The sequence below is a fragment of the Culex pipiens genome, chromosome 1 (assembly GCF_016801865.2).
Source record: "Culex pipiens pallens isolate TS chromosome 1, TS_CPP_V2, whole genome shotgun sequence".
Classification (NCBI taxonomy): domain Eukaryota; kingdom Metazoa; phylum Arthropoda; class Insecta; order Diptera; family Culicidae; genus Culex; species Culex pipiens.
This window is the reverse complement of record NC_068937.1, coordinates 40,095,871-40,110,936: the sequence shown is the minus strand read 5'-3', so window position 1 is coordinate 40,110,936 and position 15,066 is coordinate 40,095,871. Positions and strand designations below refer to the sequence as shown.

General features: G+C 45.5%; 2 protein-coding genes across 2 annotated transcripts; one reads left to right on the top strand and one right to left on the bottom strand.

The window, feature by feature from the left end:
• The first annotated feature begins 1,235 nt into the window (after window positions 1-1,235).
• LOC120432467 (uncharacterized protein K02A2.6-like) lies at window positions 1,236-5,186 on the top strand. Its single transcript, XM_039597719.2, has one exon. It carries the CDS (start codon window positions 1,236-1,238, stop codon window positions 5,184-5,186), a length of 3,951 nt encoding a protein of 1,316 aa, XP_039453653.1.
• Window positions 5,187-5,857: 671 nt separating this feature from the next.
• On the bottom strand, window positions 5,858-8,347 carry LOC120432564 (protein Aster-B-like). The gene has a single exon (XM_039597827.2). It carries the CDS (start codon window positions 8,148-8,150, stop codon window positions 5,973-5,975), a length of 2,178 nt encoding a protein of 725 aa, XP_039453761.1. The 5' UTR covers window positions 8,151-8,347; the 3' UTR covers window positions 5,858-5,972.
• Between the last annotated feature and the right edge of the window lie 6,719 nt (window positions 8,348-15,066).

The window sequence follows — 15,066 nt, the reverse complement described above, 5'->3', positions numbered from 1 at the left end:
AAGAATGCAAAAAGCGAACTACCCAAATTTGGGTCAATGAACGATTTTATGAACAATGAATGACAGTTTGACGGATGGAGGTGGAAGAGACCTCCGAGACGAATGATTTTCATCTCAGCCCCGGACAGTCTCCAGAGGTCGGAGAAAGGAAAGTGGAGAAGAATCTGCTCAACAACAAGTTCAGCCCGCGCTAGCGGCAAACAACAACAATGGCAGCTCAGCAGGAGGAAGAGACACAGCGGCTGTTACAGCGACCGGCCAGTCGGCAGCAAAACAAAAGCAACTCTTGACCACAATGCCACCGTTGCCAGAAATTCGGCCACGGCTCGCGGAACTGCAATCTCCCGCCCCGCTGTGTGAAGTGCGGTGAATCCATGGGTGAATCACACCTCTCTGAGGCGTGTGTACTGCCGTGCAAGGCGGATCTGGGAAACAAGGCAGAGCAAACCAAGGCGCGCATTAAGTGCGCCAACTGTGGAGGTAACCATATCAGCAACTACCGTGTATGCAGCGCACGGAAAAACTACCTCGAGAAGCAGGAAAAGAGGAAGAAGAAAGCAGCAGCGTCCCACCCTCCTCAGCGAAGAACGAGCGTAACCGTGCCTACAGCTGGTCATCGTACGGTTCCAGTAGAGAACTCAGCCACCGACTCAGCGTTCCCCCCTGGCTGCCGGCAGTGGCAATACGGCCCAGCAAGAAGTTACCGGGGAAGATCTCTTTACCCTGCCAGAGTTCTTTGCTCTCGTAGGGGAGATGATGACGCGGTTTCGGACCTGCCGTAACAAGGCGGAGCAATCGAGGTTTTTAAGCGAAGATGGCGTTCGAATGGTGAACGCCCGATATGTCAAAATCACGCAGTGGTACCAACATTACGGAAAAAGTGTGCCATGGCATGACAGCCATATTTTTTTCTTTAATGTTGGTGCTGTTATGATTTGCATTTGGGAAATAAAACTGGGCGCACTGGAGCAGAAGAGAATAAAGAGTTGAACCGTAAACAAGCACTCGTTTCACTCTGATTAAATTCGACTGTTACAAGCTAATGTAACAATGTAACATTTGGCGAACGAGGTAAAACTCGCGTAAAACTTGTAATAAATACGTGGGACGATTAAATTCGGTAGAAAAAGTGCTAATTTGAAAGTATTTTCGAACATTGGCAGGCGGTAATCAAAGGAGCAAAAAGTAAACAAAACAAAAAGTGCGCGAAACAGGCTGCTTGACCTGTCGGAAGAATGATGGAGAATCTCGGAAGTAGTCTGCCCAAATTTGACCCCAGCGATACTTCGACCGTCTGCAGTCGATGGAAGAAGTGGATGCGCGGATTTGAGATTTTTCTGGACGTAAATAATGTAACGGTTCCGGCACGCAAACGATCGTACCTGTTGCACTACGCGGGAAGCGACGTTCAGAACATTTTTTTCAACCTACGGGGAGACGCGGAGCCGGAGATTCCAGCGGGGTCGGATATCTACAAGGAATCGGTGAAGTTGCTGGACGACTACTTCCTGCCGCTCAAATGTCTGCCGCGGGAAAGGCACATCTTCCGGAACCTGTCACAAGCGGCGGATGAGTCGATCGAAAAGTTTGTCCTGCGTCTTCGAGAACAGGGTGCCCTTTGCGAATACGGAAACTGGCTGGAGGAGAACATCAAGGAGCAGATTTTCGAAAAGGGCTCATCCGATCATCTACGAGCGAAAATTCTGACCAAACCAAACATGACGCTGGCGGAGACCGTCGAATTGGGACGATCTCTGGAAACCATTGCGAAACATCGGAAGAATCTACTGCCTGAGGAGGGAGTTTATCGTGTTTCCGGCATGAAGGGAGAGTGTTACCGATGTGGCCAAACCGGGCACTACGCCAACAACGAGGACTGTCCTGCTCGAGACCAAACATGTGACCGTTGCCAGCTGGTTGGGCATTTCAAGCGATGCTGTAATACGAAGTCTGTTAAACCGCGCAGCAAGCCACACCGCAGAAAGGCACGCGATACGTCGAAGAAGGAAGTGCGACAAGTGGCGGACGAAGCGGAAAGTGAATTGTCCCAGCAAGAAGATTCGTCGGATGACGAAGACAACAACGTTCACTATGTCTTCGCGACCGGTCCAGAGGGTGGCGAAACGGTGAGTTGCAGTGTTGGTGGAGTGAAGCTACGTTGGATGGTCGATTCGGGAGCGGGAGTCAACGTGATCAGCGAGGCAGCGTGGGAGTTTTTAAAGGCGAACAAAGTGAAAGTGGACTTCCAGACCACTGAAGTCACGAAGAGGTTGATGGCGTACGGGAATCATCCGTTGAAAGTGAAGGGCATGTTTATCACAAACATTGCCACAAAAACTTCCAATATCAGCGATCGTGTGTTTGTGGTCAAGGAAGGCGGATCGAACTTGCTGGGAAGGTCTGCTGCTACCAAGCTGGGAATCTTGAAGATCGACACTTCTGTTTGTGCCGTTCAGCAGAAAGAAGGAGGGATCGGGAAATTAAAGGGAGTTGCGGTGTCAGTGCAAATTGATCAAAATGTGAAACCTGTCCAACAGACCCAGTGCCGCATCCCTATCCCGCTGCAGTCGAAAGTGGAGAAAGAAATAAGGAAGCTTTTGGATCAGGACGTGATCGAACCTGCCCCGCGTGATTCGCCCTGGATTTCACGCCTGGTGGTACGTCCCAAGCCAGGAAACCCGGACGAGATTCGGCTCTGTGTCGACATGCGAGCAGCAAATAAGGCCATCGTTCCTCAACATCATCCGCTGCCAACCTTCGACGACATTGTTCCGCACTTGCACAACTGTAAGGTTTTCTCGAAGGTGGACCTGACCAAGGCTTTCCATCAAGTCGAGTTAGCTGAGGATTCCCGAGCAATCACCACTTTTGCAGCGCACAACGGATATTTCCGATACAAACGTTTAACTTTCGGAATGAGCTCGGCGTCCGAGATGTTCCAGAGCGTCATCGAACGAGTGCTGGCAGGCATCCCCGGAGTGAAAGTCTTCATCGATGACATTCTCATCTTCGGAGCAAACCAGGAAGAGCACGATCGAGCGCTAGCAGCGGTGCTGAAAAGACTGGAAGAACATGGGATCACAATCAACAAGCAGAAGTGCCAGTTCAGCCGCAGTGAAGTCACGTTCATGGGACATCGGTTGAGCAGCGACGGAATCTGTCCAACTGCCGAGAAGGTCGATACAATCCGGCAGCTACGGAACCCCGAGACGCCTGAAGAACTGCGGAGCTTCCTTGGCCTCATCAACTATTTGGGAAAGTTTATACCGCATCTTTCGACCCACACAGCTCCGTTGCGAGAACTTCTGCACAAGGAGGTCAAGTTCAAGTGGACGGCGCAGCACACGGAAGCGTTCGAGAAGTTGAAGGACGAGGTAGCTGACCCGAAGAATTTGGGATACTACTCACCGTACGACGAAACCATCGTGATCGCCGACGCAAGTCCTGTCGGGCTGGGTGCGGTACTGCTGCAGGTGAAAAATGGTGTGAAACGTGCAATCTGCTACATCAGCAAAGGGTTATCACCAGCCGAGAAATCCTACGCTCAGAACGAACGAGAAGCACTTGCGCTGGTTTGGGCAGTGGAGAGACTAGAGCAGTACTTGCGCGGGTTGTTCTTCAAGCTTGTAACCGACCACGAACCGCTGAAGGTGTTGTTCGGGGAAAACAAGAAGTGTCCAAGGATCGATCGATGGGCCGTTCGGCTGCAGTCCTTCCGGTACAGGATCGTGCACGTTCCTGGCAAGGTTAACATTGCAGACCCACTGTCGCGGCTGCCAAGGTTCCGCGACTGCACGACGTACGACCAAGTCGGGGAAGCGATGCTTCTGGCCTTTCTTGATTCAGCGAAGCCGACCGCTCTGACGCTGAAAGAGATCCAGGAGAAGACGTTGGCGGACGGTGAACTTTCGGCAGTCAAAGAAGCTCTGGACACTGGCAGATGGAACGACAGCGTTAAGGCGTATCTTCCGTTCAGGGAACAATTGCTGGTAGTGAATAAGGTGGTCATGCGAGCTGAGCGGATTGTGATTCCGGCTGCGCTGCGGCAACGTGTTCTGAAGCTCGCACACATTGGACATCCGGGTATTGAAAGAACCAAGCAGCGTCTTCGAAGCAAGGTCTGGTGGCCAAACGCCGACAAAGAAGCAGAACGTGCGGTTAAATCGTGCATGGATTGTCAGCTGGTAAGTGGACCATCTCGCCCAGAGCCACTAGCAGTAAGAGAACTGCCATGCCAACCTTGGCACACGCTGGCCATGGACATCTTGGGTCCACTGCCTTCCGGAGAATCGATTTTGGTGATCATCGACCTATACAGCCGATACAGAGTTACTGAAGTACTCCAATCGACCACATCTGATGCTGTAATTGACAAACTTAGCCGGGCTTTCTTGCGACTGGGATTTCCGTCGATTCTGATGTCGGACAACGCGAAGAACTTTACAAGTCACCAAATAACAGAGTTCGGCAAACGCTACGGGATCGAGCTGAAGCATACCACGCCTTACTGGCCGCAGGCCAACGGTGAGGTCGAAAGACAAAATCGCAACATCTTGAAGACGCTGAAGATAGCTCACGTGAACGGAACTGACTGGAAGGCAGACCTGGAGGAAGCAAACTACGTGTACTCGATGATCCCTCATCCGGCAACCGGACGGTCACCAGCAGAGTTGGCTTTCGGAAGAAAGCTTAAGGATTGGATCCCGCAGATGACGAGTGATCCAAACACGGAACGAGACGACGGACCTGACGTTAGAGATCACAACTGGGTGTACAAGCAAAAAGCAAAGATCTACTATGACGACGCTCACAACGCTCGAGAATCGGACCTGCAACCTCGTGATCGAGTTCTCATGCGAAACTTGGTTCCGCAAAACAAGCTGTCCGCGGCGTATCTTCCGGAACCAGCTACCGTTGTGCAGAAAAGTGGAAACAGTGTTGTGGTTCAAACTGAGAGTGGTAAACAGTACCGTCGAAACTCATCGCACTTGAAGCGGCTGACCGAACCGGGTCCGTCTGAGGAACAACACGAGGAGTCGTCTTCAACCGAATGGGTCACACCGTCAACGCTTCAAGCGTCGAAGACGAGTACTCCCATGGGAGACATTTCTGCAGGAGAGCGAGGCCGACCGCAGCGAGAAACTCGACGCCCACTTCGGTTCGAGGATTATGAGATGGAGGGATAAAGTGACATACAACAACCGAATTACTCGCAGAAAGGGGAGATTGTTATGATTTGCATTTGGGAAATAAAACTGGGCGCACTGGAGCAGAAGAGAATAAAGAGTTGAACCGTAAACAAGCACTCGTTTCACTCTGATTAAATTCGACTGTTACAAGCTAATGTAACAATGTAACAGGTGCTACTGCGCGATTTTGACATTTCGGGCGTTCACCATTCGAACGCCATCTTCGCTTAAAAACTTGGATTCCTGGCCCTTGGGGAGCTGATGGTCAAGCACATCTATAAAGGATAAAAAACTGAAGGAGTGGTCTCCCCCAAGGGATACACCAATCTGAAGAGGCTCTATGCAATGAAAGTTGTGGCATCAACCGGTGGGAGGCTTACCGGAACAACGATTTTCTCCTCTATTGCTCTTTGGTCCCGCATTAGTTGACAAATTCCGCGTATTTAATGAGGATTGATTGCATTAATTGCACGAACGAACCCTTCACCTGGCTGAGGGAATCAATTGCTCCCCTTGATACCCACACTCTTTTCCTAAACCGCGGGCTCTCGTTCGGTTGACACTGATAAGATACTGCCACTGCTGGACAAGTGACTCAGTTCCTAGTAGATAAGATAAGGATTTCGGGGGGCGAACTTAAAAAAGAAATAAAAACGCTCTGCAAATGGTTCCTCTTCGGAAGTGCGCTCTATTATATAGGTTTTATATATGCTTCATATACTGTTTTTTTTTTTTTCTTGTTGCTCACAAACATCTTCTACATGCTAAAATACACAGAGTTTTCTAAAGTTCATCTTTGCTACCACCACCAACATCACCACTGCTAACACTAACATTTCTGGGAATATTTTCGCAAATGCTGCTAACTTTCTTCAGGAGATCGGTAACGGTCTGGAGCACGTGCTGCCACTTGATCATTTCCTGCGCGTGGAACGCCTCCTGCTCGTGGAGCAGGGCAAGCCAGTCCTTGTGGGATTGGGGCGGGTTTTTGAGAATCTTCCGGTCGACGTCGGCGGCGGCGCTGGTGGCGCCTTTCAGGAGCGAGCGATTTTCGCCCTCCAGGTTGACCAGCTTAAGGTAGAGCGCGACGTTGATGGCTAGCAGGATGACCAGGAGAATGACCACGAACCAGGAGAAAAAGGTGTGCGAGGTGGAGGAGGGGGGTTTGGGGTTGATGCTGCGGCGGGAGTAGGACGTTGGGTTCGGGAGGGGGGTGCTTCGGGCGATGGGTTCTTCGAGGAGGACTTTGACCTGTTGTGGGGCTTGGGCTTGCTTGCGCGAGCGGCGACTTTTACTGCGGGCGGGAGGGATGCAGTATTCGCTTTGGAGGGAGCGCAGCAGGGCGTTGTAAAAATCCTCGAGGCCGACCCAGGTGTTTTTTTCGATGAAGCCACGCACGAAGCCGAAGATGTTCTTTTTGTAGTGGATTTGGGCGTGCACCGACATGACGGTGTGGTCGTCCTTGGTGCGCGAGAGGCAGTAGTGCTGGGTGACGTAGAAGCTGTCCGCGTACGGGATTCCACCCTGGACGGCGTTCACGTCGATCGAGTAGAGGGCGCCGGGTTTGCTGCAGTCGCGCATCAGCTGGGTCTCGGTGACGAGGGCGCTGCGTGGGCCGATGGTTTGCGTGATGGCGATGGTCAGCGAGACGACGCGCTCCTTGAGGCCGTCCTTGTTGAGCTTCCACTCGCCGTGGATCATGTCGGTTGTTTTGCGGGAGTTGTGGAACTCGGTTAGGAATTTAGACTTGGAGAAGAGCAACTCGAAGAGAATGTCCACGTTGATCGGCAGGATGGTGTGCACCAGCTGGCGGCCGGAATGTAACGAGTTGCACTCGACCACGGGAATGACGAACTCCTCCTCGGGTTCGGAATCGGTCGAGTCGGACATGTCCGTGGGGAGTAGTTCAGATTGGGTCGAGAGCTGCGTCTGCACGGCACTCTTCTTCGACGGCTTCGATGGCGTTTCTTTTGGGACCACCATTATTATGCCGGCTTCCGGGTCGGACAGCTGGTCCTTGTTTGGTAAATCTTCCGAAGATTGTTTGGAGATGGAGCCACCTTCGGCGGTTTTGTCGTCGTACGGATCGATGTAATCCTCGTCGTCACTGGTCAGCCCAAGCTGGTCGCCGTAACACGTATGTACCCACTGCCACAGTTCCTGCGGGTTAATCGGTTTGTCCATCAACGCATTCTGCCAAACGCGAAACAGCATCAAGTACGTCTTGTCGCGGGACGTAAACGAGGTGAGAAAGTGCTTCTCATTGTCGGTACACACAAGTATCGCGTTCGGAATGACCCGGGCCGTTTTCTCCTTCGTTATCGACGTAACCTCCTTCCAGCGGATCGACAGCCGCGTCTCCCAGACGATTATGTTCGCGTGAAAGCACAGATAGTTCTGCGTCACGTACAACCTCCCGTGCACCAGAATGTCCTTCTGGATCGCACACGAATAGTCCACAATTAACCGCTCGTCGTCCCCGGTGTTGGAAATCTCCCGGAACAGCTTCTTAAAGTCCTCGGTGCGCGATTTGTACGACGGATATATCGCATTATACCACGGCGTCTTCTTGGCCCGCTCGGCGAGATTCTTCTGCGATTTGTTCTGCTGCTTGGCGGCCAAGCCCGTCGACGATGCGTCCGCGGCCGCTACCAAAACACAACTGTCGCTCGACTTGCTGCACGAGTCGAGATTATCGTCCGACTTATCAGTGATGTTGGACGTGGCCGAACTGCTGCGAACGCAGAGATTACTGGTACCGTTGCTACTATTACTACAAACTTCCCCCGCAGCAGCAGCAGGTACAACTATTGCCGGAGGAGGGCTGTCCGAAATGTCCGCAGTGGTGCTAGGAACAGGACAGGGACTGCTGCTTCGAACCGTCGATTCGCTGCTCACGGGCGTCGGAGCTTCTGCTGAGGACATTGCATCTTCCTGGCTGCCGTTGCAGTTGTCACCCATGTAAAGCCGTGCTCGCGCGCTATTCTACACCATTGCGGGACGACGACGATGGCGACGCTTGGCGTGAGATTCGCAATTTTCATCAGAAAACGAGTGACGACACCAAGGAACAAGGGGGGGAATTTTCGTTTTGATGATACAACACAAAGTTTTATGATTACGCGAAAGTTGCCATCGGTGAGATCGCAAATTTTCTTACACCCTTACCAAAAATCATGATTTTTTGAGTTCCAAATTCCACCTTTCATACGATTTTTTGAGTTCAGGTACTACAACCATAAAAATGGTTATATGGGTCGAACTGAATAAATCGTATGAAAAGTGGGATTTGGAACTCAAAAAGTCATGATTTTTGGTAAGGGTGTACATCGTGCGTGACGTTTGCACGGTGCGGGGCAACTGTGCGAATTTGGCGTGTTGTTTAGGCTGGAGCGGTTTGATGTAATTGCACAGATTAGAGGGGATTGGTTAGATTTTGGGTAAAATAGCCGCACGGAAAACCGGCATTAGTCTTTAAAGACTTATTTTTAGCCTTTTTTGAAGTTCGGTCAGTATTGTCAGAAAAAGGCCTAAAAATTAGTCTTTTTTTGGGCCTAAATTTTAGGCTTTTTTTAGAACTTAGTGCAAAACTTAGAAAAAGACTAAATTTAAGGCTTTTCTGTACTATAAACTTTGGTTCACGATTTGACATGTCAAATCAGAATTTTTTGATCCAGGTCGGTTGTTGTTGGTGCGTGTTGGAGTGCGGGAGGAATTCGACCAGGTTGGCCAGGTGCAAGGTAAGTTGTGGTGCCTTATCTGCCGGAAGAACCGGTCCAGGTAAACGAGCTAGCGGATAAGTGTTTCCGCGGTGGATAGCGGTCCACCAGTAAAGGAGGAAGAGGAGGCGGATTAAAAGCCGGGTGTTGGATTCCCGGGAGTTGAATTCAACACCCGGCTTAATCCGCCGTGGCGCATCGTTGCCTGCTGGAGGAGGTGAATTTTGAGTGCGGTAAACGACGGAAAGTGGCAACCTAGCCAGGAGGATTTTGGCTAGCTAGGTATGTTGAGGTGCCGTTTTTTGATGGAAGGTTCCGGCCGGAGTGAGAAATGCCGAATCGGAGTTTTTTTCGGATTGCTTGTGTGTGCGGTAGAAAGGGACGCCTTGCGCCTTTTTCATGACGGAAGACGGGAGGAGGTTTGTCAATCCGCCGGAGTGGTCCGCGGGAAGATGCTGTTAGTGGTCCAGCGGCGAGTGGAAGAGGAAAAGGCGGACGGGATGCATACTCAACTCGACGTGATCGCGCCGTGTTCTTGACGGAAGACGGGAGGAGCTTCGGTTAGTAAATCCGTCGGAGTGGGCCGCGGAAAGATGCAGGTGGAGTTCTAGCGGGGGTTTGAAGCGGTGTTTCGAAGTGTTTCTTTACTTTGCCGCGGCCGAAGTAAATGTTTTGGAATGCAAGTGGAAAAAATAGGACGCAATTTTGAAAATTTGCGTGTGTTGGTGTGTGTTAAAAATATTTAAAAATTCAAAAAATCCAAAATTCTAAAATTCTAAAAATCAAAAATTCTAAAGTATAAGAATTTAAAAATTTAAAAATTCAAACATTCAAAAATTAGAAAAATTTAAAATTTTAAAATTCAAAAATTCAATAATTCAATAATTTAATAATTCAAAAATTCTTAAATTCTAAAATTCTAAAATCTAGCAAAACAATGCAAAAGGGCCGTTGTGAGATGTAAACATCCTCTAACGTGAGCAAGATGCACTCTTTGTTTACAATCCCACAACGGTCCTTTTGCATTGTTTTGCTAGAAATTCTAAAATTCTTAAATTCTAAAATTCTTAAATTCCTTAATTCTTAAATTCTTAAATTCTTAAATTCTTAAATTTTTTAATTCTAAAATTCTAAAATTCTAAAACTCTAAAACTCTAAAACTCTAAAATTCTAAAATTCTAAAATTCTAAAATTCTAAAATTCTAAAATTCTGAAATTCTGAAATTCTTAAATTCTTAAATTCTTAAATTCTTAAATTCTTAAATTCTTAAATTCTTAAATTCTTAAATTCTTAAATTTTTAAATTCTTAAATTCTAAAACTCTAAAACTCTAAAACTCTAAAACTCTAAAATTCTAAAATTCTAAAATTCTAAAATTCTGAAATTCTGAAATTCTAAAATTCTTAAATTCTTAAATTCTTAAATTCTTAAATTCTTAAATTCTTAAATTCTTAAATTTTTAAATTCTTAAATTCTTAAATTCTTAAATTCTTAAATTCTTAAATTCTTAAATTCTAAAACTCTAAAACTCTAAAACTCTAAAATTCTAAAATTCTAAAATTCTAAAATTCTAAAATTCTAAAATTCTAAAATTCTAAAATTCTAAAATTCTAAAATTCTAAAATTCTTAAATTCTAAAATTCTAAAATTCTAAAATTCTAAAATTCTTAAATTCTAAAATTCTAAAATTCTAAAATTCTAAAATTCTAAAATTCTAAAATTCTTAAATTCTTAAATTCTTAAATTCTTAAATTCTTAAATTCTTAAATTCTTAAATTCTTTAATTCTTTAATTCTTTAATTCTTTAATTCTTTAATTCTTTAATTCTTTAATTCTTTAATTCTTTAATTCTTTAATTCTTAAATTCTTAATTCTTAATTCTTAATTCTTAAATTCTTAAATTCTGTGATAAACTCTTAAATGAAATCACCCAATTTTTAAATAACTATCAAACTCTCGCAACTCATCTTCAAAATATTGATTTTTTTACTTTCAGGTAAAAGCTGAACGCATCCGTGAATCTGTCGTATTCCGAAACTACCGAATTACCGAATAAAAACGTTTTTATAAATATTTCTATAATATATATTAATTTTTTATTTTCTACTGTTTATTCTTGCTTTTTTGATCCCCTGCCTTTTCAGGCATAAAATAAGTATTCCGTCATCTTGGATTATGTCCGCTTTGACCGCTCCCATTTCCTGCAAAAGCCTAAAAATTAGTCTTTTAAACCTATAAATAAGTCTTTTTAGGCCTAAAAATAAGTCTTAATCAAATTCCGCCATCTTTGATTTTGTCCGCTTTGATCACTCCCATTTCCTGCAAAAGCCTAAAAATTAGTCTTTTAAACCTATAAATAAGTCTTTTAAAGCCTAAAAATAAGTCTTAATCTAGTTCCGCCATCTTGGATTATGTCCGCTTTGACCCCTCCCATTTCCTGCAAAAGCCTAAAAATTAGTCTTTAAAACCTATAAATAAGTCTTTTAAAGCCTAAAAATAAGTCTTAATCTAGTTCCGCCATCTTGGATTATGTCCGTTTTGACTCCTCCCATTTCCTGCAAAAGCCTAAAAATTAGTCTTTTAAACCTATAAATAAGTCTTTTTAGGCCTAAAAATAAGTCTTAATCAAGTTCCGCCATCTTGGATTATGTCCGCTCTGATCCCCTCGCATTCTCGAAAAAGACTAAAATTTAGGATTTTTGACGATAACATAAAGCCTAAAATTTAGGCTTTTTCGTACTAAAACGAAACTAGTCTTTTAAAGACTAACCCATCATTAGGCTTAAAAAGACTTAACACGGTTAGGTTCGATAAAGCCTAATTTTAAGTCCTAAAAGACTAATGTCGGCTTTGCGTGCGTAGCGATTCTCGCGATTCCCAGACACGAGATTTTCTTACAGAATTGGGTCCTAAAATGAAGCTTAGATTGCTTATATTATTGTTTACAGCGATAAAGCTACGACCACAAAGAGTTTAAAATGGATTTTTAAATCAATTTTGAAAAAATAACCTCGCGGTCCTTCTTGACAGAAAAGTTCCTACTTGACAGCTCGTTCCAAGGGGACCATAGTTGATCCATCGGAAAAAATGTTGTCTTGTCATTTTTTTTTCTGCCTTCCTCATAGAGGAAACCACTGAGTTTGAGGGACCAATCGGAGGCATCAGGAGTCATGGCCACACTGCTGTTTTCAGGCTTCAAAAGTGGCCATTTTGTTATTCCGAGTTCCGAGGACAAACTCAAGATCCCGTTGGAAACAAATGATTAGCTCTCGGATTAGCTGGCAAATTACAACTTCTCATCACAGGTAAGAGATCACTTGTTACGAATCGATTTTTTAAAGCATGAAGGCGATGATCTCAACCTACTCCGTCACGTAGCGGGGCCGGAGGTTGCAGTTCCGCGAGCCGTGGCCGAATTTCTGGCAGCAGTGGCATTGCGCTACGTCCGTCGGGTTCTTGGTGTAAAACCGCCAGTTAACCCAAAAACCGTCCAGTGTCTTAGTCCGCCACAGGTCTTGGATCTTGACGGTGCCGCGGTCAAAGAACAACAGGTACAGTGTGTGTGTACCTGCTACCGTTGTCTTGCGCGAGAGCACTTTTATCTCCCGCGGTTTTATTCCGGCGTCCGAAAGGTGCTTCTTTAGGTCAGAGATCGGACGGTTATCAAAACCCTGCAAGACGACCATAACAGGGGGCTTCTCGGGGTTGAATGTGTAGAAGTTGAAGTTGCTACGCTTCAATTCTTCAAACACCAGGTCGAAGTTCTTTTTATTCAGTGTGATCACTTGCACTGCCGACTTACCGATTTTCAGACAATATCCGAGTCCTTCCAGCAACTTGTCAACATCGTCCGCCAACGTGTCCAAAACACAAATTGGTGGTGGTCTTCGTTCCGTAGGAGAATTGTTCTTTTTTCACGTCGACACTTTTTTACGTGCACGACCACCCAGTCACGGATATTTCTAACAGAGCTTGTTCTGCTAGAATCCTGCTAGAATGATTCTAGCAGGCTTGTCAGAATGCTGTAAGAATTTTGCTAGAATATTCTGACAGAGCAAAATCTGTCGAAAATGACGTCATTCGCTGAACCGATTTGTGGCGAATGCGATTGCCGCCATTTTGTCAACTTGTTCGGTAAAGTTCTTTCATTTTCTTTTGTCGAAGGAGAATGACGTTTTTTCTTTGCCACCAACTCGGTAAGTTAATTGTTCAAGAAATTGACCCAACATAAATAATAAATCTTTTCTTTATTTCAGCATTTATACAAACAAGGTGGATTTTCTTGCGAAACCCCGGAAATCGTCAAAATCGATGATGCCACAATGGCCCAGGAACAATCGCTTGGACGGATCGGAGCAGGCGCAAAAAGTGGACAGTGGAGTACGGATGCGTTATCCTCAAAAATAGTGTGTTAGGTGAAATGTAGAATCGTGGAATAAATTAAATAAATCACTTTTTTTTCAACTTTAACCTGGGAACAAATTTTTGGTCATCACATTCTAACAAAATTCTAGCAGGATTCTAACAGAAACACCTGCCAGCATTATTCTGGCAGAATTCTAGCAGGATTCTAGCAGACATTCTTTCCGTTTAATTCTAGCAAAATTCTTACAGAATTCTAGCAGCAGATCTGTCAGAATAGTTCTGGCAGCATTCTAGCAGGATTCTTACAGAACCGGATGATTTCGCCAGCTCCTGCTAGAACCGGTTATTGCATTTGAGCTAGAATTCTCAAAGAATTCTTGAGAAAATCTAGGTAAGAATATTTTCGCTCTGTAAAATTTCAGTATGAATCCTGTGAGAACGCCGTGACTGGGCATCATCGTCGTCGTGCTACCGTCGGTGTTGTTGTTGTTGTTTTCTTCATCGTCGCTCAGCATCTGGAACTCGTTCTTGATGGGGATGTTGGCGGATGTTGATGTGCCACTGGTTGTGGCACCGGAAGTACCGTAACGGGTTCGCACTGGTGATCTCGAAACGTTTCCGGGATGTAGTAACTTTTTATCGGCCGATACGGCGTTGGTTTGTTTACCTTTTTGCACACGGCCGGTAGACGAACTTTGCGGGTTTTTCGAGGCCGCACCAAGGGGTTGGAAACTCTTAGAGCTATAATTATTATGTTACCCAGTATATCAAAATATATGTTAGTATACTTATTATTTCCTTTACATATTTCCAGTATACTTACCAATATACTGAGAGTATCTTAATATACTAACCGTTTATTGCTTTTCGGTTAGTATACTAACAAGTATACTGGAATATCGTTAGTATACTCAGTATTCCAAAGTAAAATTAGAGTTTCCAGCCCCTTGGGCCGCACTCGAACTGCCACGGTCACGACCGGCCTTTGGCATGCTGGAGAAGCAAACTCGCGGGTAATCACAATCAAATACAGCGAAGAAATCCGAAAAAAACGATAGAGCACTGAGCACTTCACTGCTGCTTGCTCTCGTGCGTACACGGAGGTGATTGTAAAATTAAAATGTAAATATTCTCGATTTCATTGGTAAATTTTCAAACGAGCACTTACAATGAACTCAAATTGATGAGCGATGAACTCAAATGCATGTAAAATGACACAAACAGAAATCAGGGAGTAGGAAGTAGGACGCGAACGAGGGGCAGGACACATGCCCTAATCAACTATAATATTTGGCTAATTGATTACAAATTATCAGTTAGTTGATTAAGATTTCTCTAATCAATTAGTGAAATCCCACCATATATTATTTTATCTTGGCCTGTCGAACAGACGTCAGAAATTCAAAACAAACGTGACCGTTTTTCAAATGGAAGCCAACCAAAATATAATTTGAACTTTATTTTCTCTCTGAAATTGGAATCAACAGCCAAATCGGTGGAAAGCTCGGAAAACAGAAAAGATTGCCACCATCAGTGCTATCCAGAGCTTATACGTACAAATCACGCTGCAAATAGGAAGCAGCGGACGCGCCAGGACACCCCGCAAGGACAACTTCCGGATACGGACAGATTCGAATATGGGAGGGCCGTTGGGTTGTGTTTATAGCCGTATGCGATCGCGATGTCCTAATCTAGTTGATGATGCAGCATGTCGTGAAGAGTGGGAGCGATAATTACTTCCAACTGGTCCGTTTTGGAAGCATTTTGCGTGGTTAAAAGCAGACGGTGCAGCA

Bases quoted from the DNA above. Each gene is read 5' to 3' on its own strand.
- LOC120432467 (XM_039597719.2), top strand. From the start codon at position 1,236: ATGATGGAGAATCTCGGAAGTAGTCTGCCCAAATTTGACCCCAGCGAT.
- LOC120432564 (XM_039597827.2), bottom strand. From the start codon at position 8,150: ATGGGTGACAACTGCAACGGCAGCCAGGAAGATGCAATGTCCTCAGCA.